At 36.2% G+C, this 22,593-nt stretch overlaps 1 protein-coding gene across 1 annotated transcript in view; it reads right to left on the reverse strand.

Annotated features, from left to right (window-relative positions):
• The window catches only part of STK26 (serine/threonine kinase 26), a 51,684-nt gene that overhangs the window by 14,023 nt on the left and 15,068 nt on the right, over positions 1-22,593 (reverse strand). The window contains exon 3 of the mRNA XM_031446196.2: positions 5,388-5,618. Coding sequence (XP_031302056.1) covers positions 5,388-5,618 — 231 coding nt within the window. The remainder of the gene's footprint in view (positions 1-5,387; positions 5,619-22,593) is intronic.

The raw sequence follows: 22,593 nt of genomic DNA on the forward strand, positions 1-22,593 counted from the left end.
TTGCAAGTGAGCTATTCGGTAGAGCTAGGAATCTTCTGAAACAGGCAGGGAACCAGAGCTGCCTGATAGCTTTTCTGGCTGTTTCCTTCTGATTGTCACTTCTGCAGACAAGCCTCCTTGGAGGACGGTCCCAGGTCCGGACGTTGAGAAGACTGAGAGGGAGGCATGGGGACTGGAGGTATGGGGACTGAAGGCAGGCCTGAGTGGGCACAGGCAGGAACAGTGAGCTGGGGAAGCTCCTCCCGACTCAAGGAGGCTTAAACCACACACACTCTTGTTTGTCCCTTGTTCACAGCAAGTCTTAATGAAAACGCTAATCACAAACCAAACCCACCACCAAAAAATCCAGACCCTGTGTTTGTATTCTTTTGGGGAGGCTACAGCTTCTACCTTTGATTTCTGGTAAAAGATGTTTGTGTTGGAGAATGCAAATATGTATGTTTGGTTTGTTTTTAAATAATTTAAAAGGCTAGGATGATATTTACACACTGGTTTACAAATCCAAAAGAGCCAAATGACTCTAAACCGTAACCATACATCCGGCATATTTAAATATAGGAAGTTCCTGGAGGAAAAACTCCACTTCTCCACTTATAAAATGATGCACACATTTTAACAAAGAGTTGGAGGAGTAAGTTTAAAGTCCTGCATCAACATGGGTGGTCAGTTAGACGTTAGGAAATGGCTCTCTGTTCCAAAATCAGAATGCCTAAAAAGTATGTACTTCAGACTTACACTGTTTACTGGGGAGAAGTGGGGGCCTAGTGTGAACAAATCACTGGTGTCTGGAGTATTAACTCCATCATGCCTGAACCAAGTTGTCTGCCACTAAAGCAGACAATTGGCCAAAGTAGGGGAGAAATGCTACTGTGGAACTTGAAATTCATTTGTTTATAGAAAAAACATTTTGAAAAAGAAACAAAGACATTAAAAATATTCATTATATGTTTTTGCAAGATTATTACTGTACCTAGATCAAGTACATGTTGAATTAAGTAGGCTGGTCTATGAATCAAATAGCCGATCATATCATTGACCACATAAACCAGCATGTATAAGTAAAAGAAGCCAATCACTAAAGGGCAAATGTTGTAGAATACCACTTGTGTGAGGTGCGTGGAGTGGGGAAATTCATAGACAGAAAGTAGGATGGTGGTGCCAAGGACCGTGGTGAGGAGAGAATGGGGAGTTACAGTTTAATGTGTACAGAATTTCAGTTGAGGGAGGTGAAAAAGTTCTGGAGACGAACGGCAGTGATGGCCACACAACAACTTAAGTGTACTAAGTGCCACAGAACTATACACTTAAAGTGGTTCAAATGATAACTCTGCTGGTGTATATTATTTTACCACGATAGAAAAGAAACAGAATGTAAAATTTTGCAGAACAGCAAGGGGCAGAAGAGATCACCTTGCCAAAGACTTTACCACCTCGGGATCATTTTCTTCTAGTCTAGAATGTCTCGTCTGTATCCTACCCTCACATCCCAACCCCTATCAAAATCATGTCAAGATCCAGTTCAAGGGGGGAGGGGGTAGCTCAGTGGTAGAGTGTATGCCTGGCATGCATGATGTCCTGGGTTCAATGCCCAATATCTCCATTAAATAAACAAACAAATCTAATTACCCCCTCCCCTGCCAAGAACAAAATAAAACAAACAAAAAAACCCCAAACAATAAAAATTGCAAAACTAAGGAAAAAAAATACACAGTTCAGATGCTATTCCCTAGTTTTTGAGTTATTGTGCTTGCTGTGAAACGGGTAATATGAGACAGGTTAAGATATACCTACCTGGGGCTAAGGAGAGAGGCCGAAACCAGAGACATGAATTTAGAAGCTGTCAGGATAAAGTAGGTGAGACTGACCAGGGCAAATATGCAGAATGAGAGGAATACACATGGTAGGTATGCAGTAAAGAAATATCTGCTGAATTGAATCTATATGGAGCTTCTTAGAGGTTTATCACAGGAAGTTTAAAGCTATTCTTATTTTGAGAAAAAAAAGCACTGTGAGAGGAGGAAATATTTTCCTTTTCAATTTCCTTCAAGTTTTACAAGAAAATGATAATATAAAAAAAATTAGAGAATATTTCAGAAATATTCCAGAAACATTCACCATGCGTTGGAAATAAGCACACACACACGCACGTCTTCAGAGAAATAATGAGAAGGCCACAAAACTGTGCAGACTCTATTCTAGAATATTTTACTTCAGTCATTCAATTCTTTTTTTTAAAATAAATATCAGTAGCTGTGGTATGTGGAGAGAGGCATATTTCCTTAACATAAACAGAAATCTAAAGGCAATTTGCAGCAGCAAATAAAGACGTAATTCAAATTCTATTCAATGCCTGAGTGAGCTTCATTTTAAGATTTATATCAAACTAGAAAAATATTTAAAGATTATAAAAGATTCTTCCAATATTATGAGATCAGAAGGGAAGGGTTTGCTTATTTGAGCACTCTTCATAAAGACTAACTTTGTCTGTCAGGAAAATCTGCAGTGAACTAAAATTAAAGGAAAATACTGTGGTCATACTGATGTGTTTGTCTGGTTTTTACTCTTGTTTTTAAAAATGAAGTTATACAGTGAGCTCAGTCAAAATGAATACTAGTACATTTCTGCATGTCTCAAGGAAAGCAGTACAACTACATACAGTTTCAGAGAACATATAATTTTCTCTCAAGTGCAATAACTTTTCCTCCAGCTTACAGTGAGGTCTTGGTTATGTCCTGTGTTAGGACAACCTGAGAAGAACCCATATCGTACTTTACTTAATTAACTTGACTCACAAAATCCCCCATGTCATCTGAAATGGAAGGATGGGCCACAGTAAGAACATAAGTCGATTGATGACACAGCTCTTTGGTGGTACTTAAAGGATGTGGCCTTGAATTACACTGACTGCATTAAGCAGAACCCTGTTATATTTGATGTGATTTTCAGTTAAAAAAAATTGCAAGCCTGCGAAGTCACACTGTGTTTTAATATAAATGGAAAATAAAGAAATGGTCAATTTAAGAAAGTAACTTAAAGAAAAGGTATTAGAAGGTTATAATACCATAAGATATTTCTTTTTCTCTGTGTATATATATGTATATCCCTAAAGACAGAATGTGTATGAATGGTATGTACACACTACATTTATTTACTTTAATGTAAATTGGTTCTGGATGTAAATAATCAATAGCAACCACCTATGAGTTTCTACAATTTTATCATGAAGTGACATGTTCTTTGAAGTAGTCTTTCTCATCATGTATTTTAATTAGTGATGGGTAAAGGAGATAAAAATAATACACTTTAATTCTCTAAGCAGACATCTTGGATAATGGTTTGTATCACTAACTGGTCTGAAAACATTCTATAATCAAGACTTGGTCACAACAAACTATCAGTTTTATTTATTGAAAGATTAAGCATTTATTGGATGATATATACTATGAGGGAAATTTTTTAAAATGTGAAATCTTAGGAATAAATAATACAGAGCTACAATTCACTTTCTATGAGCGTATTGAATATGAATAAACAAAGACTGTAAGCAACCAATAAAAGTCAATGCCACTTCAGTACCCATTTTCAATATAATATAGACTAGCACGTTTTAAATAGGGCTTATTAAATGTTTGAAATCAGTTACCAAAAATAGCTTATCCGTTACAGATGCCTAAAAACAGCAAACATTCAGGTTTGCTCTAGAGTGGGTCTGGAATTACAAGGATTCAATCCAGAAGGAGTAAACCAGAATGAGCAACACACACATACACACACACACACCAATAACAATAATAACTCCCCGGGTTGCTTATAACTAAGCCTGCTATGGAATTAGAAGGGAGACCTAAAACTACTGTGACTGAGTGACCACTCGTAGGATTCCTAAGAAAGAATCTGACCCTAAATAAGCTTTTTAGGAAAGAATATGAAAGCAAAATACGCCACAAAGAATCAAGCAATTATGTATATAATAGACTAATGGCTAACACTTTGAAGTATGTTGGATAAGAGTTACCAGCAGTATCACCTCCTCCTTGAAGCCGTTCCTTTACGCCACCACGGAAAAAAAAATGGTAGGGGTGACTACTTGCTTATTTATGCCCCATCTATAACTTACACACATTCAGTCACAAAATTTGCACCATTTTAGTGCAATTAGGCACTGTGAGCTTAATGGCAGGAGTAAGTTGTTCATTTTTACATCTCCAGAACCTAGTACAGTATCTGACACATAGTGACTGTTTGGCTACTATGCGCTCATTCCACATTCACCTAAATCATGTAATATTAGAATAAATCAAGCTCTATAAAAAGCTAGTGAAATCGATGATGAATTTCTATATTAGTATTAACTAATATAGATCGATTGTCCTAAGGTAATTTGATTAGCAGAATGTAAAAAGATAGAATTAATTTTTTGTGCAGGTCAACAGGTTGGTGGGTTATAAACACACCCTTTTGGCCTGGAGATAGATGAACAAACAAACAAACAAATAAACCCTCCCCCTCTGTAAGCCCTGAAAAACAAAGATCTAACTAATACTGCCTTCCTTTGAAAAATATCAATACAGGAATACGTTTTTAAATTTGTAAAATAATTTAGACTCTAATTTAAGCTAGATTGTTCTAACTACTTATTGTTCACATTTCAATAGACACAAATCCAGACTTCTAACTCTGGAACCCAGGAACTCTTGGGTTTTCGTAACCAAAGAGTTTTCTGTTATGCAGTAATATCTCCATCTGCTGGAATTTTAGGTGTCTGCCAATTCCATAATCCTGGAAACTAAAAATCCAACTTTTTTTTTGGAGGGGGACAGATATTATTCTATTTAATTCCATTTCAACAAATATTTATCATGTGCTTAAGATGTGCCACATCCTGTGTTAAGTGATGTAAAAACCAAGACTGGGTAAATTAAACTCCCTGCTGTCAAGAAGCTCATAACCTGGAGAGAAAGATGTGAAAATTACCAGCATAACCCAATGGAATAAGTGACATACTTACATATTCCATCAATTCAGAGGTTGAGACAGACTGGACCATTGAGAATAACGTGCGAAAGCCCAGGGAGAAAGCTCTTTCCTGACAAAGGATATGTCTCAAGGCCCAGCTGCATTTCTGCTCGTCCATCAACCCCAAAGTTCAGGTGTGGAAAAACAGTATAGCTGAGTACTGGGATGCATTTAGGATACATTCAGGATACAGCTGTGAAATCTAAAAACAGCCTATTTTGGCACTATAAATGAAGCTGAATTCTGCCTGGGGGCCAAAGACTGCCAAATCCTGATTTAAGACATTGCCTTTCAAAAAACAGAATTTAAAAAAAAAGAAATACTTATAATGAAAATACCTTATGACTTAAATAATACAGTGCACACGTTACCTTTAAATATGATCCATAGTATTTTGTTACATATGAGCTGTCACACTGACTCAAAACAGTTATTTCTTGCTGGATGTCTTCAATTTCATCTTCGGCTTCCTCAAGGTCTATGATTTTAATAGCAACCACTTGCTGGGTACGGTTATCAATTCCTTTGAAAACTTCTCCAAAGGACCCCTTTCCAATGCGTTCTAATTTTGTGAACAGTTCTTCTGGATCGGCTATATTATTCTAAGGGGGCAAGGAGAGAAAGAAAGGGAAGTACACAAGTGTTTGGCATCAAATTTTTAAATGAAGGAAAATAAATCACATAAGACAATAGTCTCTTTTTTAAAAAGCATACAAACTCCCTTGATTCTCCACATGTTCTGTTAGAACAACTGTATCCCAAATGGTCAGCTAGTCCATATTCTGTTGGATCAGCCCCGCTAACTGGGCTTAGCTGATCCTGCTACCACAATCTCATACAGCAAATGTTGTCTCTGGTGCATGCCAAAAGGCTAGACACTTTTTAGAATAAAGCAGCTGACTATACACAATTTGCACATTAATGCAATGGTAGTGATACTGAGAGAATACCTAACCTAAGCTATAGGTGATTTGTTAAAATTTATAACATTTTACCAGCAAAATATTACGTTTCAACTCTCTTTCTCTCTCTCTCCAACTTGACATCCTAATTGCTGCACCTAAATTTCTAAACCACCAAATAAACAACACAGAACACAAAAGACCCAAGAATCTACAAGTCTTTTTTCTTCTTCTTCTTTACTTGGGATCCTATCTGTATGTAATATTTTCATCAATGGCTGAAATAAGATTCTATGCTTGTATTATAATTGCTAGTACTCATGAGGAAATGGTAATATGTTGAACTTTCACAGCACATCTCACAGTGGGAATCCAAAATAAGTCAAAATTTTGCTACGATAAAATCTGAGTCAAGCATAACTTTTTAGGTTAACGAATGTATAGGCACAACTTAGATTTATAAATTCACGGTCCTTTCCTGATTCAGAAATATCCTTTATGTAATAGTGTACAATTTTGAATTCAAAATTTACTCCCACAAGATAACCTTTATATCCTTACTCAAACTCATATTGCTGAATATATACTACTGATCAAGTAGAAAAAAAGATTTCTAAACCTCATAAAAGGGCATGTTATTAATTTACATTCAAATACTTTATTAGTCTACATCTAAAACTTTACTTTGAGTTCCTTCAAAATATAGAAGGATGATATATAATTCTGATGAGCTGTCTATATTTAATTTGTCAATTGGACCTAGATTATCTGTGCATTTACTACAATTTAACCTAGTCATCAATTTCAGGAGACAATTACAGAGTTAGCATATTCCCTTTTATCTTCTTTTATTAGACAAATAGATCATTAAAGTTTATTATTTTTCTCTCATAGAGTTAGTTGCACCATCATCACCAAATAGACCCACTGCTATTCCAGTAAACTGCCTGCTTTTGAGTACCTTAAAAACTTACGACTTCTTTTCAATAATTTCACCAATTTTTCTTTTTGCAACCTGCCTAAAAGACAGTTTGCACAAGACCTGCTTGATTTACAAGCTTCCTCATTCTCCTTGATTGGATTCTTCCCATTGCTAAAAGACACACTTCCCACGCAGTCTCCTTTTTTTTTTTTTAACATTTTTTTATTGATTTATAATCATTTTACAATGTTGTGTCAAATTCCAGTGTAGAGCACAATTTTTCAATTATACATGAACATATATATATTCGTTGTCACATTCCTTTCTCTGTGAGCTACCATAAGATCTTGTATATATTTCCCTGAGCTATACAGTATAATCTTGTTTATCTATTCTACAATTTTGAAATCTCATGCAGTCTCTTAAATATTGCAAGCTATTGGGGATTCCCACTCACCTCCCGTACCCACATAGGACAAACACATCTTGAGCTGCCCACAGAGGCTTTTAAAAATAATTTAGATTTCCGTAGGTTGCAAATGTCTCTTTAATACTAACATTTTGTTATAATACCTTCTCTAAAACTTGAGTACCATTATTATTGATTGATTATTGATTATTATTATGCTTTCTTTCTTGCCAAGACACTGTGATTACTATCACATAGTAGCTAACCCACAAGTTACCTCCTCTTACTTTTGGTGATGGTTCTTGTGTTTCTAGTACCTTGTGGCAAAAATACTTAACACATAGCTTGGCTCACCTCCCTATAACTTCCTAAATTCAGTGAATTTGGAAAAATCAAACAGCAAATCTTTCCATTTTTCTAATGTAACTAACTACAAAACAAATCAAAAAGTTGTAAATATACCATTGTTTAAAAAGTAGATAGTATGTAATTTCTGGTAATACACTCCAGACTAGGAAGTATATTAACTGCCTAGCAAGATTTTTTTGTTGTAAGAAACAAAAATTAAATCCTAATCTTCCTAATTCATGTTTTAAAAGGATTTGACTGAAACAGTCAACCCCAGGGAGAACACAGCTGTTCTTGCTTTCTATAATAAATGGGTTCCTAAAAGTATGTAAATCAAAGATTTAAAAATCAACTCACATTTTGAATTTTTAAGAAGCTCTGAAGTGAATCCTAACTCATGAATATAATTTAAGATTTTAAATCAAGGAATATCAAGTTGGAGAAAGAAAAAGAGAAAGATCCATCATCTTTAAAACACATTGGTATTTCCCACTCTTACATTTTAGGACTAAAACTTCTCATGTAAAACCCCAACTTCCAGAGCGGAAGGAATTCTGAAAACAAGTTTTCACTAGTATAACTTCACCGCCCTGACTTCCTGCATCTGGGGTAGATAATACCTAAGTTCTAACTCCCCATTCACCATGTCACCAGCTTGTTAAACCAAAGTATCCAAAGTCTTTATCAAGATATATTCCCTTTCCATTTTTCATGCAAGGGCAAAAGTCAAGTAAATAAATGGTAAACATCCCAAGCAATGCAACTTAAAACCACCTTTATAAAGAAGCTGGCTTGCCCAATCAGTCACATCACTCTTCTTTAGAACCTCTAAGAAAATCAAGTCAGCTCCTTCTCCACCCAAAACAAATATTCTTTTAGGAATGTTAAAATGTCTAAATCTTTATATCTCTATTGCCAAATTAGTTTACTACTATATCTGTGTTTGCATTGCCTTCTCAAAGCCATAGCCCAGGAAGGAGCTCCAAGTTCTACAGCAACAAAAAGGATGAGCGGCTAAATTAACGTCATACTGACTTAACAACTAATGGAAGATGATTTATACGTTCCCCACAAAAATGGATCTGTGAAGATGAAAACCTCAGAGACCCACTTCAGGACATTCTCATTATTCCTCGACCTTCATTACCTGTTCTTTGCTTGGATTTGGACTTTTCAGCTATTGTTACAAATTTGTCTTAGTTAGAAGGTATCATCATCACTAAAACAACAATGATAACAACCACCTCTCAGTATGGGGATACCCTTAGGAAGTCCAAAAGGGAAAAACGCAAGATGACCATCTTGCTTGTCTCCTGTGGAAAGTCAGGGGCAGGTTGGAGGGAGATCAAGATGGCAGAATAAGAGAGGACGCCGAGCTTACCTCCCCCAACGAATACATCAAAAATACATATACAAGCAGAGCAACTCTTGCTGAAAACAACCCGGAGACTGACATAAAGGCTCTTCTACAACCAAGGCTGTAAACAAAGATCTACACTGAGTGGGGCAGGAAGGAAGGAAAAGAGATTCAGTTGGAACTCGTATCCCTAGCAGGGGACACGCAAGAGGAGGGTGATATGATGGGCTCAGGGATCCTCTCTGGGGAATGACAGGTTCAAGGCACATATTGGGCCTGATTCCAGGAAGACGAGTCCCCTTAGCTGTTTTGAAAATGAATGGGACTCACTGGAGGGCTGTAAAAAACCACGTCTCTGCTCATGAAGAGCACGCACACATGCTTGCTTACTTACTCTCAGGGAATAAGGTGGAGGAAACAGATTGAAAACTACCTGGGGCTCTGGCTGGCTTCCCGCAACTGTCACAGCATGCACCCCAGCCTGCACTGGATGCCCACTCCAGTCCGTCTTGCTGCTGTTACCAAGGGAAGTATGCAAACTTAAAGAAAACGAAGATGCCTTGGATCCAATCCTGCCTCTGAACAGGGTGAAAGCAGTCATTACCAGCATGCACTCAAGGAAACAGCAGATTGAAAACTGCCTGGGGCTCTGACTGATTTGCTGAGGCTGTCCCAGCATGCCCTGGCCCACTCTGCAGGTCCTCTCCAGTTCCTCTTGTTCCAGTGCTGCTCTCCTCTAAGGCAGAGGCACCACTGCCAGCAGGGAGTGTGCACACATAGAGGGAATGGAACCAGCTCAGACCTGGCCCTCAGGGCTTCTGCTTTCGTACCTTGAGCACCAATTCCACTCCCAATGGGGTGGTGGTGGCCACTGAGCATAGGAGAAAACCGGGCAAACACCTGACTCTGGCTCTAGCCAGAATCACTTTGCCTTACACCCGAAACATTGTAAACCAACTCTTTACTTCAATTAAAAAAAATCTATGGAATGCAGCAAAAGTAGTTCTAAGAGGAAAGTTTATAGTGATACAGACCTTCCTCAAGAAATAAGTAAAATCTCAAATAAACTGCCTAACCTACTACCTAAAGGAATAGAAAACCCTCCTACACTGCTGGTGGGAATGCAGTTTGGTGCAGCCACTATGGAAAACAGTATGGAGATTCCTCAAAAGACTAGGAACAGACTTACCATATGACCCAGGAATCCCACTCCTGGGCATATATCCAGAAGGAACCCTACTTCAGGATGACACCTGCACCCCAATGTTCATAGCAGCACTATTTACAATAGCCAAGACATGGAAACAGCCTAAATGTCCATCAACGGATGACTGGATAAAGAAGAGGTGGTATATTTATACAATGGAATACTACTCAGCCATAAAAACCAACAACATAATGCCATTTGCAGCCACATGGATGCTCCTGGAGAATGTCATTCTAAGTGAAGTAAGCCAGAAAGAGAAAGAAAAATACCATATGAGATCGCTCATATGTGGAATCTAAACAAACAAACAAACAAAGCATAAAAACAAAACAGAAACAGACTCATAGACATAGAATACAAACTTGTGGTTGCCAAGGGGGCGGAGGGTGGGAAGGGTAGACGGGATTTCAAAATTGTAGAATAGATAAACAAGATTATACTGTATAGCACAGGGAAATATACACAAAATGTTATGGTAGCTCACAGCGAAAAAAAATGTGACAATGAATATATATATGTTCATGTATAACTGAAAAATTGTGCTCTACACAGGAATTTGGCACAACATTGTAAAATGATTATAAATCAATAAAAAATGTTAAAAAAAGAAACACACAAACAAAGCCTAACGTCAGCAGAAGGAAGGAAATAATAAAGATCAGAGAGGAAATAAACAAAATAGAGACCAAAAACATTAGAAAAGATCAATGAAACCATGAGCTGGTTTTTTGAAAAGATAAACAAAACTCATAAATCTCAAGCTAGGCTCACCAAGAAGAAAAGAGAGGACCCAAATAGACAAAATAAGAAATGAACGAGGAGATATTACAAGTGACACCACAGAGACACAAAAAAATCATGAGAGAATACTATGAACAGTTTTATACCAACAAATTGGACAACCTAGAAGAAATGGAGAAATTTCTAGAAACAGACACTGCCAAGACTGAACTGAGAAGAAATGGACAATTTACACACTGATCACTAGCAGTAAAATTGAATTTGTAATAGTAATTAAAAAAAACTCCCAGAAAACAAAAATCCAGGACTGGACAGCTTCACAGGGGAGTTCTACCAAACATATGAAGAAGAGGTAATATCTATATTTTTCAAACTATTCTAAAAAACTGAAGAGGGTAGAACATCCCCAAATTTATTCTGTGAGGCTAACATTACCATAATATCAAAACCAGACAAAGACACCACAAGAAAAGAAAATTAAAGGCCAGTAACTTTGATTGATAAAGATGTAAAAATCCTCAATAAAACATTAGCAAATTGAATCCAACAATATATAAAAAGAATCACACAGCATAATTAAGTGAGATTTATTCCAGGGATGCAAGATTGGTCCAGTACTCACACATCAATCAATGTGATATATATACCACATTAACAAAAGGAAGGATAAAACTCACATGACCATCTCAGTAGATGCAGAAGAAGGATTTAACAAAATTCACCATTCATTCATGATAAAAAACTCTCATCAAAGTTGGTACAGAAAGAACATATCTCAAAACATTAAAGGCTGTTTATGACAAACCCACAGCTAAAACCATACTTAAAGGAGAAAAGCTGAAAATATATCCTCTAAAATCAGAAACAAGACTAGGATGCCTACTCTTGCCACTTCTATTTAACATAGTATTAGAAGTCCTAGCCACAGCATTCAGACTAGAAAAAGAAATAAAGGCATCCAAACTGGAAGGGAAGAACTGAAACTGTCACTATTTGCAGATGACATGATACTTTACAAAGAAAACTGTAAAGTCTGTATCCAAAAACTATTAGAACTAATAATTTAGTAAAGTTACAGGATATAAGATTAATATACAGAAATCTGTCATTTTCTATACACTAATAATGAAGTATCAGAAGACATTTTTAAAAATACCATTTTAAATCACATCAAAAAGAATGTAATACCCAAGAATAAACTTAATCAAGGAGGTGAAACTCTTATATTCTGAAAAATAAAGGAAATTGAAGATACAAAGAAATGGAAAGATATCCCAAAGAACAGGAAAACCCAAAGAACAAAGGCAAAAGAACTGAACTCTGAATACTGTAAGACATTTATGAAAGACATTGATGATGACACAGTATGATGGAAAGACATACTGTGTTCTTGGATTGGAAGAATCAATATTGTTAAAATGGCCATACTATCCTGTAATGTAATCCTGATCAAATTACCAATAGCATTTTTCACATAATTGGAACAAAAATTTTTAAACTTGTATGGAAACACAAAAGACCCCAAACAGCCAAAACAATCGTGAGAAAGAAGAACAGAGCTGGAAGTATCACGTTCCCTGACTTCAGACCATACTACAAAGCTACAGTAATCAAAACAGTATGGTACTGGCACAAAAACAGACACATATCAATGGAACAGGATAGAAAGCCCAGAAATAAATCCACACACTTATGGTCCATTAATCTATGACAAAGGCAGCAAGAATATGCAATGGAGAAAAGACAGTCTCTTCAATAAGTGGTGCTGGGAAAACTGGACAGATACATGTAAAAGAATAAAATTAGAACACTTTTCTTAAACTATATACCAAAATAAACTTAAAACAGATTAAATACCTAAATGTAAGACTGGTAACTATGAAACTCCCAAAGGAAAACATAGGTGTATCACTCTTTGACATAATTCCTAGTAATATTTTTTTTAGATCTATCTGCTAAAGCAAAGGCAATAAAAGCAAAAATATACAAGTGGGACCTAATTAAATTTAAAACCTTTTACACAGCAAAGGAAACCATTGATAAAATGAAAAGAAAAGCTAGTGAATGGAAGAAAATATTTGTTAATGATATGGCCTGTAAGGGGTTAATATCCAAAATATATAAACAACTCATCAACTTAATATAAAAAAAATCTGATTTAAAAGTGAGAAGACCTGAATAGACATTTTTTCAAAGAAATCATGCAGATGGCCAACAGGCACATGAAAAGATGCTCAACATCGCTAATCATCAGGGAAATGCAAATCAAAACCACAATGAGATTATCTCATACCTGTCAGAATGACTATTATCAAAAAGACAAATAACAAATATTACAGTGGATGTGGAATAAAAAGGAACTCGTACACTTTTGTTGGAGTAAACAAAGACAAGATGAACTTAAACTAAGACAGATGAACAGAAGAAAAGAATATAAATTTATTTAATAAAAATTTTACATGACACTGGAACCTACATAAGGAAATGAAGACTGGAAGAAATTGATAAACCTGTGTGTTTTTATGCTAGGTCTGGTGAAAATGGAACATTGTAGAGTGACCGAGCAAAGCGTATGAGCTAGGTACAGTGAACTGTGGGAATCTTAGCAACGTCTGTTGAGATTCTTTTTGGCATCTCCTTATGTTTGGAGATAAGGATGCTCCTTTTCTCTGGGTATAGGGAGAGCAACTCTCAAATGAGGGTCTTATGACCTGCTTCAAGGGAGCAGGGGTAGGGGAAGTCTTTCTCAGACTCCTTCAGTTTAAAATACTCAATAGGCCAGGGTACTACATTTTGGGGCTAGTGTGCCCTGAACTTCATCATGGGCCATTAGGAATAGGTGATTAGAAGAAACAAGAAAATTGTAGTAGACAAAATTAGAATTAGTCTTGGGGTTCTAGCAGTATGGAGACGTGGAAAACCAAAAGTGGGAAAGAAGCAAAGATAAAGAATCTGGTTTCTTTGAATCTGAGGTAGCTATGTAAGCCCTCTCTTCTAGAACTGAAAGTGAAAACACTATAAATTCAGGAAGAAGAAGATAGATTTCTCAGAGGTTTTGACCAGGAAGGGTTGAGTTCAGGTGAAAGAACCTTCAAGAACCAAGAATGAAAGTAAGTAAGGCTGACCTCAAACTAGATTTTGCACTTGCCTCCCAACTTTAGTAAAGTCCATACTATGAGTGCTCTTGGCTATAAGATACTTTTTGCACTTTACAAAGACTTATCTGTGTATAGGCCTATCAGTGACTCACTAATGATGAAGGAAAGTATGAGCAAAAAATGTACTAATGATATAAAAGGCCTAGAAAGGAATACTTCTTACTCCCTTTAAACTCTCAGTGGTAACACTAAAAGGGATCTGCACTGAATTCAGGATACCCTGACGATCAAAGAGCAACTAAAAACATTAGCCTAATAATGTCCTAAAAACTAGAGATACACCAGTTAGCTACCTCTTTAAATTGCTCAAATTAGTTCTCCAAAGCTAAAGAGAAAATGTTTTTCTAGATTACTTCCACGTCTGTACTATTCCATGTCATTTAACAATACAGAATGTGTATAAATGTCATTCTCCGGTGCTTCCATAAGCCTCAAATTCAATTAGTTCTATTATGATTGACTATGTTAAGATTCTTCAATTGCCCTGTGAACACTGCCTCAAAAGTTTGTTGCATACTTCTTAATCAAGATCCTGCCAGAAGAAAAAAGGGAAAGATTAAAAATCAGCAACCATATATTACTCTGAGCACTACTGGAGTTCAATACCATAGGATAACATCTTCTTTTTAAAGTGCTATAATGTGATCTAAGCACAATTGACTTCTCTGGATAGAACCGTAATAGTCATAGGCTTTTAGAGCTGGAAGAAAACATATATATAGGTCATTTAATGCAAGTTCTTATCACCACTATCAGCAGCCAGTATTTATTGTATGCCTGCTGTGTACCAGGCTAATACCAACAAGTAGAGGTTATGAAACTTAAGGGCATTTATGTCAAAATGATGGTAGATGTAGGGAGAGGTTAAAAAGGGAAACAGAAATCCTGGAATTAAAATAATTACAGAATCTTTAAGATGAACATGAGTTTTGCAAGGAATGAATTTAACAGGATGAAAGAAATTTAAATTGATCCAAAATCTATTTTTACAGGGAGAACAATGATATAAAGCAGTTAACTAGTGGCAAAGCTCAAATTTGAACCCAAATCTCCTGACTTTTAAGTCTAAGGCTCTTTCCCTACAGCTTGGATTAATTTGTAACCTAAACTATATTCTTTTGCTATAAAAAACCAAAATTATTTTTCATCAGGAACTGATCACACAACTGTCTAATATCTCCATAGTAATATCCCTATGTTTAAAGAATTGAAAAAATTTAAACTTAAAAGAGTTTGAAAAACTTAAAATAGGGCTTTCCTATTCTTTGAATATTACGATTTCTTAAATTTTTGAACCACTCTGCAATTGACTGATCCCTGTATATACACACAACTACCAAACAGTTCATATTACACTCTTACAGAGAAGTGACCTGTCTGTAATCTTGGCTTTCTGGCAAGGTTACTATATTCAGCCCATTTTTTCCCATGTCAATAACTAGATTGGAATGGGCTAGCCTCTAAAGTGTGGGAGGCAAGGCCATGGTGCTATTCCATACCATGATTCCCACAGAATCCAATGTCCGGAAGCCAACGATTCCAATTCCAGCTTTATCAGTGATTTATTATAGACTTCAGTAACCCTTAACACTAAGGCTTTCAATTCTGCTCAAGAAAGACTCTCAAATTGATGAAATTACCCAAGAATAAAGATAATATTTTTGTGTTAGGTTTTACATAGGCATAGAATTGTTCAAATGACCATGTGAATACTCAGATTACTTTAATAATGAGAAGGATAAAACAAACTCCTCATAAATTTTTCAAAAAGTTTGAAGGATGTCATGTTAGCAGAGTATTTCTCTATCTTACCTCAGGTTCATATTACAAGTATCTAATAAAATTTTATGGAATACTTAAGAGGCCTCTGTGCTATATTTTCGAAGTAAAATATTTAGCTTCACTATGTTTTGCATATGATAGAATAAGAACTAAAAAAAATTAAGCATGTCTGTATGTGTTTCAAATTAAACATGAAGAATTGGGCTTGAAGTTAAATCTCTTTAGGTGGTCAGTCATTTGAGTTTGTATTTCCATGTTTATGAATGCTCAAAATATTTAAGTGGATAAAGAAAATGTGCTTAGTTAACTCATTTTTATGGAATGCTCACATCTGTCAAAGATAATTATAACTTGCTTTTGCAACATAAAGTAGACGTCAAATTGTTGAATTTTACGTACATACAATGACATAAATGAAATGTAGTCAGAGATATAGTTAAAACAACCCTGGGCTTCCTTTCGGTCATCAGATAGCATTTTATCAACTCACAGTTGAGCGCCTGTCTTTACTCACCCACTTAAAAAGCAATTTTGAGATGGATGAGGCAGTAGCAAGGCAGCCCTGATCTTAATAGCAAAGCATAAAGTCAAAGGTCTCACACAGTATTACTTTGTACTCTTAAGGCAGCAATTTAAACTTTCAGCAATACTGTGCATAGCAGCAAGAAAAATGTGTTCATAAGGCAGAAATAAAATTAAATTTATAAGTACTTTGTCATCTTCCCTTTATTTTATTATTCCTATTTTTAAATGCACCTCATTAGCAAAAATACTTAGAATGCAAATATTTTAGTAAAGGATAACTTTGTTAAAATTATTACAAAAGGTTTTGACATAGCTGTATGAGTAACACAGCAGTGTGAGGAGTTTCTCTTGATTAATAATTTTGAGTCTACTTCATCTTTAAGAACAAAAGAATAATTGATAATATTCTTTCATCTTAATTCCTCCTACTCAGGAGAGGATAAGAGAAGAGCTTCCTCTTCCTCTTCCTCCTAACTTGCATTCTTCTCTTTACCCAAGCTCAGATCAGAGGAAAAGAACAATGAAGCAGGCTGGACACATTCTGGGATGTGAAGAATGAAGTTCTTCACATACATTTGTAAGACAGTTCGATTTCCAGTAGGGTAAAGAAGAAACATTTCTTTGGTTCTATTGTCACTTTACCACATACCACATTTTTCTAAAGAAAACTGAAATACAGAAAGAATGAGGAGAAATTTAATTATAACTTCCCCCATCTTAGAAATCCTCAAGCAAGAAACAAAGTCATAACAGGCAGCAATTTTATTAGCTCCATTTCCCAGATTGATCTTTTAATTCTTATTATTTTAATTGAGAGTAGGAATGTCAGATTATTTTGTTCAGCCAGGTAAATCATCTTTGGCTCTAAGACCTCTTAAATGAAAGGAAATAACTAATTTTGTCTTTTTGACTAACTCTGGGATCTGAAGTTCCCTTAAACCTTTATGTCCATGCGTAAAGGGAAGGAAACATCCTGCAAACAATCACATTCTTCTCTCAATAACCCAAAGTCAAGGCTATCATCACAATAAATTCTGGATGCAGATTCCATTGCATCATTTAGCTCGTTTCTCTCTGACCTCACAGCAATTCCAAAGGAAAGAGGAGTTCTGGTTTCTTATAAGTATCACAGAGGTAAAGAGAGCAGAGAGGTCAGGCAAAATTGCCTTAATTTTGCTTATCCTGGAAATTACAAGAAATCGGCCATTAAATGTTGGCCTCACCATCTGCATAATGAGGGAGAGGCGTGGGTTCAGTGATCTATAAATCTCTTACAATTTTGACACTGTGAATTAGTGAAGTATTAGAAGTCAAATCCCTTTGTTCCCCTCGTTCCATCACTAGCAGTTGCCAACTCCAGTTCTGAAGCAATCATTAAGGTAAGGGTTGAATTGGCATTGGGCACAGGGCCAATTCTATAGTGGCATGCAGTGGCTCAAATGAAAAGTATACACGATCCCATTGTTCTAGTAAGAAATTCAGAATCACTAGTAGGCTGCATTCAAGTTCCAACTCTCTGATACTACAATAAAGCAGGCTTAGAAGTCTAGGATGGATGGATAAAGAGGAACAGAGTGAGCTACTCTGCAGACTGACCTCTCACCCCTGACACTGGCCATGCTCCATTATATATGAGTGACTACTCCAAGGAAGTCAAGGGGAGCCAGGAGTTCAGCTTGTCCAGGACCCAAGGTTATATTAGTCTTCCTCTCCTTTAACTGTAAATTCATTCAGAAAGTAAAGTAGCATGCAGAAAGTAATGTAGTTATATTTGCCCCTATTCAGAACTAGAACATTCAACAAAATTAAATGCCTAAAGGGAAAATTTCAGGGATATCTCACCATATCTCAAACCCAGTGCGTCAGTGAGTAGTAGCTTAGACATACACACTTAAATGGGATGATGCTCCACTGGGGACCAATTCTACTTCCTTACCTTTGAGCCATGCCATTTTCTCAGTCGACAATACCCTACCTCTCCTCTGCGATCTGCATCTCTAATTAAAACAAACAAACAGAAACCATCCCCCAAACTCCCCAGGGGAAACTGATCACCCAAACAGATCACCCTCTCTCCTCCCACAGCCCTTTGCTTGAGCCTCCATCACATCACACATTTCATTATCTTTGCATTCTCTTTCATTGCCACGACGTTTCTGTTTTCTAATGAGTAAGCTCATTAAGGATGGGGCTTTGTCTCACAAAGCCCCAGTTGCCCTCATGGCATCCAGTACAGTACTCTGTATACTGTGGCGCTTGAATGTTTGCAGGGTGCTTACTTGGGGGCCTTCCTAAGGTGAAATCTTTGGCATGAGGTTGTCCTTTCATTTGCAATTTGATTTCTGGCTCCTGGTACAAGGAAGATTACATTCAATAAACTGCAGGATGTTAAAATAGGTATGAAATTCTAAGTCAATCCCTATTCTCACATGTGATTGACATAATAACTTTCCAAAGTGACAACTTTGAGCTCTTCCCTTTCTACCGGAGAGCTCTTTAGGTGCAAAACAGCAGTTCTTGAAATAATACAGAGCTATACCCAACGGAGACTTGGTAGGAACCATACACACAAGGCTGCACATCAGTGGCATATGCAAATCTGATTCTGCAAGCACAATTCTAATCATTAATAACCATATCCACGTGACTACTGTATGTCCTGGACAGTCTAGGATGATTTCATACACTAACACAAAGATTAGAGGCCTCAAAGAGCCACAGTCTGTGTATCATTCTGCTGAATATTTCTTTTCTTTTAACGTTGTAGGGCTAAACACATAGGAATGCACAGTCCAATCAAGGATCAGGTTTAACCATAAGCATTAGGTTAAAATTAAAGGGATGATTACTGACAAGACAGGATGTTATATAAATATGGTCTGAGATTGATAACAAGCTCTAACTATAAAATATTCATTTGGAAAAGGGGGGACCAGGCTGTACAATATTAAAGGAAGACAAAGATTCTGCTAATATCTAAATGATAAAACAGGTACCCTAAGTTATTCAGGCCATTGTTTAATCAGATCCACACAGGGCACTTTAACATGATTGACATTTGAGAGCCTCATTTTTTGCTATCCATACTGGAGGCAACATTAAAGGATGTCATTCTGGTATTTTCAGAAATAAACAGCTTGGGATAGAATCCAAGGCAGAGGCCCCTTATAGCAAATATCGAACTATCGTGGATAATGTTAAGGTGAATCTTCGACACACTTATTAAAATGCATTGGATTAAAACAAAATTGATTTGCTGTCTATCTTCCTTCTAGATGTGGAACTTCAATTAAAATCAATAGGTTTGAAGCTTGTAAGCACAGCAGTAAATTATTAACACCATGAGATCTTTTAGAAAATTAACACTGATTGAAAAAGTGGAATTTTACAGACTTACCTTTTCATTCTTAATGAGAAAGTGGCTGCAGTATAATTTCCCTCCAACATTTTTCCTCTTTAATCAAATCTATACTTTGAATGAATTTAATCAAATAGTATTTGCAAGGAGCTACCCAATGGAATCTTAGGACTACGGAAATTTATCTCTTGGGTCCTGCTGGCTTTAACGTTCTTTGATCCCAAGAAAATGATACTGATGGCATGATGGTGTCAATAGCAAACAATTTTAATCTTGGCAAACCCTAAGGATGGAGCAGAGAGGAGATTATAGAATACTCTAAAAGAAGGGTCTCTAATTTTTCAACAACCCATTTCCCACTTTTCATTTCCCCAAAGTGAAAAATACCACAGCGTGTGTTTTCGTGTGTGAACAGGTGCAGGGCTAAAAGAATAATGTTTATTATTTTTTATGCCCTACCTACTTTTTAAAAAGAATTGGAGCAGTATATTAATAAATAGGAATACACTTAGGAACCAAGTAAAATGGGATGTGTGTGTGTAATAATTGTACCTGAAAACCTAAGCTAAAAAGAACTGCTACAAATGACCATAAAAATTAGTGCTACACTCAGCACCGCGATGCACTCAACACATAAGAGAAATTAGTTCACATTAACAAATTTGTTACATTAACAAAATGGGCTGGATCTCAACATCCTCGCTGATGACGATTTTTATTATCATTATTCCCTTTCCTTTGCGCAGAGAGTACCAGTTCATTTGAAAAAAAAAAAAAGTCCTAAATGTTGTCATATTTCCATTTTCCCAAAGAATTCCAGCTTAGAGAACTCTTCTTTTGGTTATAAGTCAATCTCCTCTCAAAGTTCATCAGTTTTTCCCAAACTGAAGTTTCTCAAACCAGTCTCCATCCTACCCGCACCCCATTGTCAATAGCATTGGTGATTATTCTAATCCCTATGCCTAAAGATACAAATACACCACTCTTTAATCCTCATTGATCTCTGCTGACATTGATGAAATCTATTCATGTTACCAAAGCACAATATTTGAAAAATTAAATGTTCAAAGGGGGAAATGCTACTGAAATGACAAGCTTACTTAATATGAGTTGAAACTTTGAATTTTTTAGAAATGCCACTATAAACATAAGGCTCTTTACACGTTCTCCATACAACTATGGCTAGGATAATATATTTTATTACTTGAAATAGGTAGTCCTGTTCATTTAGCAATCAACTTAACAAAATTGTCATTCTCCAATAAGGAAAATCAACATCCAGTAACAAATCTGAATACATATACAAAATCTGATTTTTTTTCCTCCAAAAATATGCTATATAATCTGTGTAGGAGCTTTAAAAGACCCTAGGATTTTAGAACTGGAAGTGACCCTTATAAAATAGTTGGCTTTTTTCATTTTATAATGAGTGATTACTAGCTGGGGATGGGGTGAGGAGGGCAATGACAAACAAGTAACCTCAGGATGGAGACAAATGGCAAAGTTCCTTAATTAGTTTTTGAACTGCCATAGCCAAAATAAACCTGATGAGCAATTCAAAGTAATTAAAATCCTTTGAACAGTGTGCTACCCGAAAAGATCTGTGATCTACAACTTGAACTGACTTGTACCCTATCATTTTACAGCTCTAACCAGAGATAAAGTACCATTTACCAAACAAATCTTCACTGCCCATCCCAAAAGGACCCATAAAAAATTTTGAAAAACACAACCTTAGAATTCCCTTTGTCCTTCCTTGTCTTGACTAATTTCATTTGCTTCTGCTCTTACCCTTCTTCCTACCCAGTCTTAAAGCCAGCTTAGCCAGCCAGCGATGCCTTTCCTGACCACCTCAGCACCCTTGCTTGAGTCATCTGTCCTAGGGATTTCTGATCAGGTTAGTAGGGAGCCACTGAAAGCTTTCAGCAAATGAGTGAAAAAATGAAGTCTGTGTTTCGGGTGGTTTCATAATGTCTGCACATTCCCTCAAGTGTACTTAGTGACAACGGCCAGAATGACATGATAAAAGAAGGGATGATGGCTGACACTTCCCAAGAAAAAAACACCCTAGAACTTCATGATTAACTGAATGTGGAGATAAAGGAAATCAGCAGCAAATTACAAATAATGTCCGCTGGTCTTTTCCTCCCGTGATAATGTTGTGATTTACCAATATATGTTTTATGGCTGATGGCACCTCCCCCACTAAATCAAGTAGTTAAGTGGCGTTTCATAGAGTCTGATTATTTCATATGCTATGATCTAATAATTTTAATGCATTTTTGATTAAGTACTATTCTCCTTACTGCTGACAAGGTACCTGAGATGTTAATTGTAGGGTGAAGACACTTATTCAGTACAACGAGGAAACAAATGTGATTATATCTGACACTCAACACTTTCTTTTTACTTTCCTTCTCTAATAGATATAGCCCCTTAATTTAAAATAGTGATAAAAAGCAATCAATTCCCCTCCTTACAGTCCTCTAAAATTCACTCACTTTTATTTTCTTGCTCTCGAAACCAAGAAAAATATTAAAATATATTTGTATATACATACATATAATTTAGCATTCATTATTGTTACCAATACCACTTTCCATATAATTTAACAATTAATTTTTTTATCTAGAAAACAAACAAAAATGTCTCCCTATTTACTGGCATCTTGAAGTCTTTCCTTGAATTAAGTATTATAATCATGGGACCAACAGAGTCAGTTATCTCAATAAAGAGAAACTTTCCTGTTATCTGACTGTATCCCCAATCTCAGAGAAAACAGTATAGAATGTTTCCTTTTCTTTTTTTTTTTTTTTTTTTTTTTCAGATCAGCAACTCTCAGTGAGGTTCCATGCCCTAAGACAGACT

Source organism: Camelus dromedarius, chromosome X (assembly GCF_036321535.1).
Source record: "Camelus dromedarius isolate mCamDro1 chromosome X, mCamDro1.pat, whole genome shotgun sequence".
In the NCBI taxonomy this organism is placed as follows: domain Eukaryota; kingdom Metazoa; phylum Chordata; class Mammalia; order Artiodactyla; family Camelidae; genus Camelus; species Camelus dromedarius.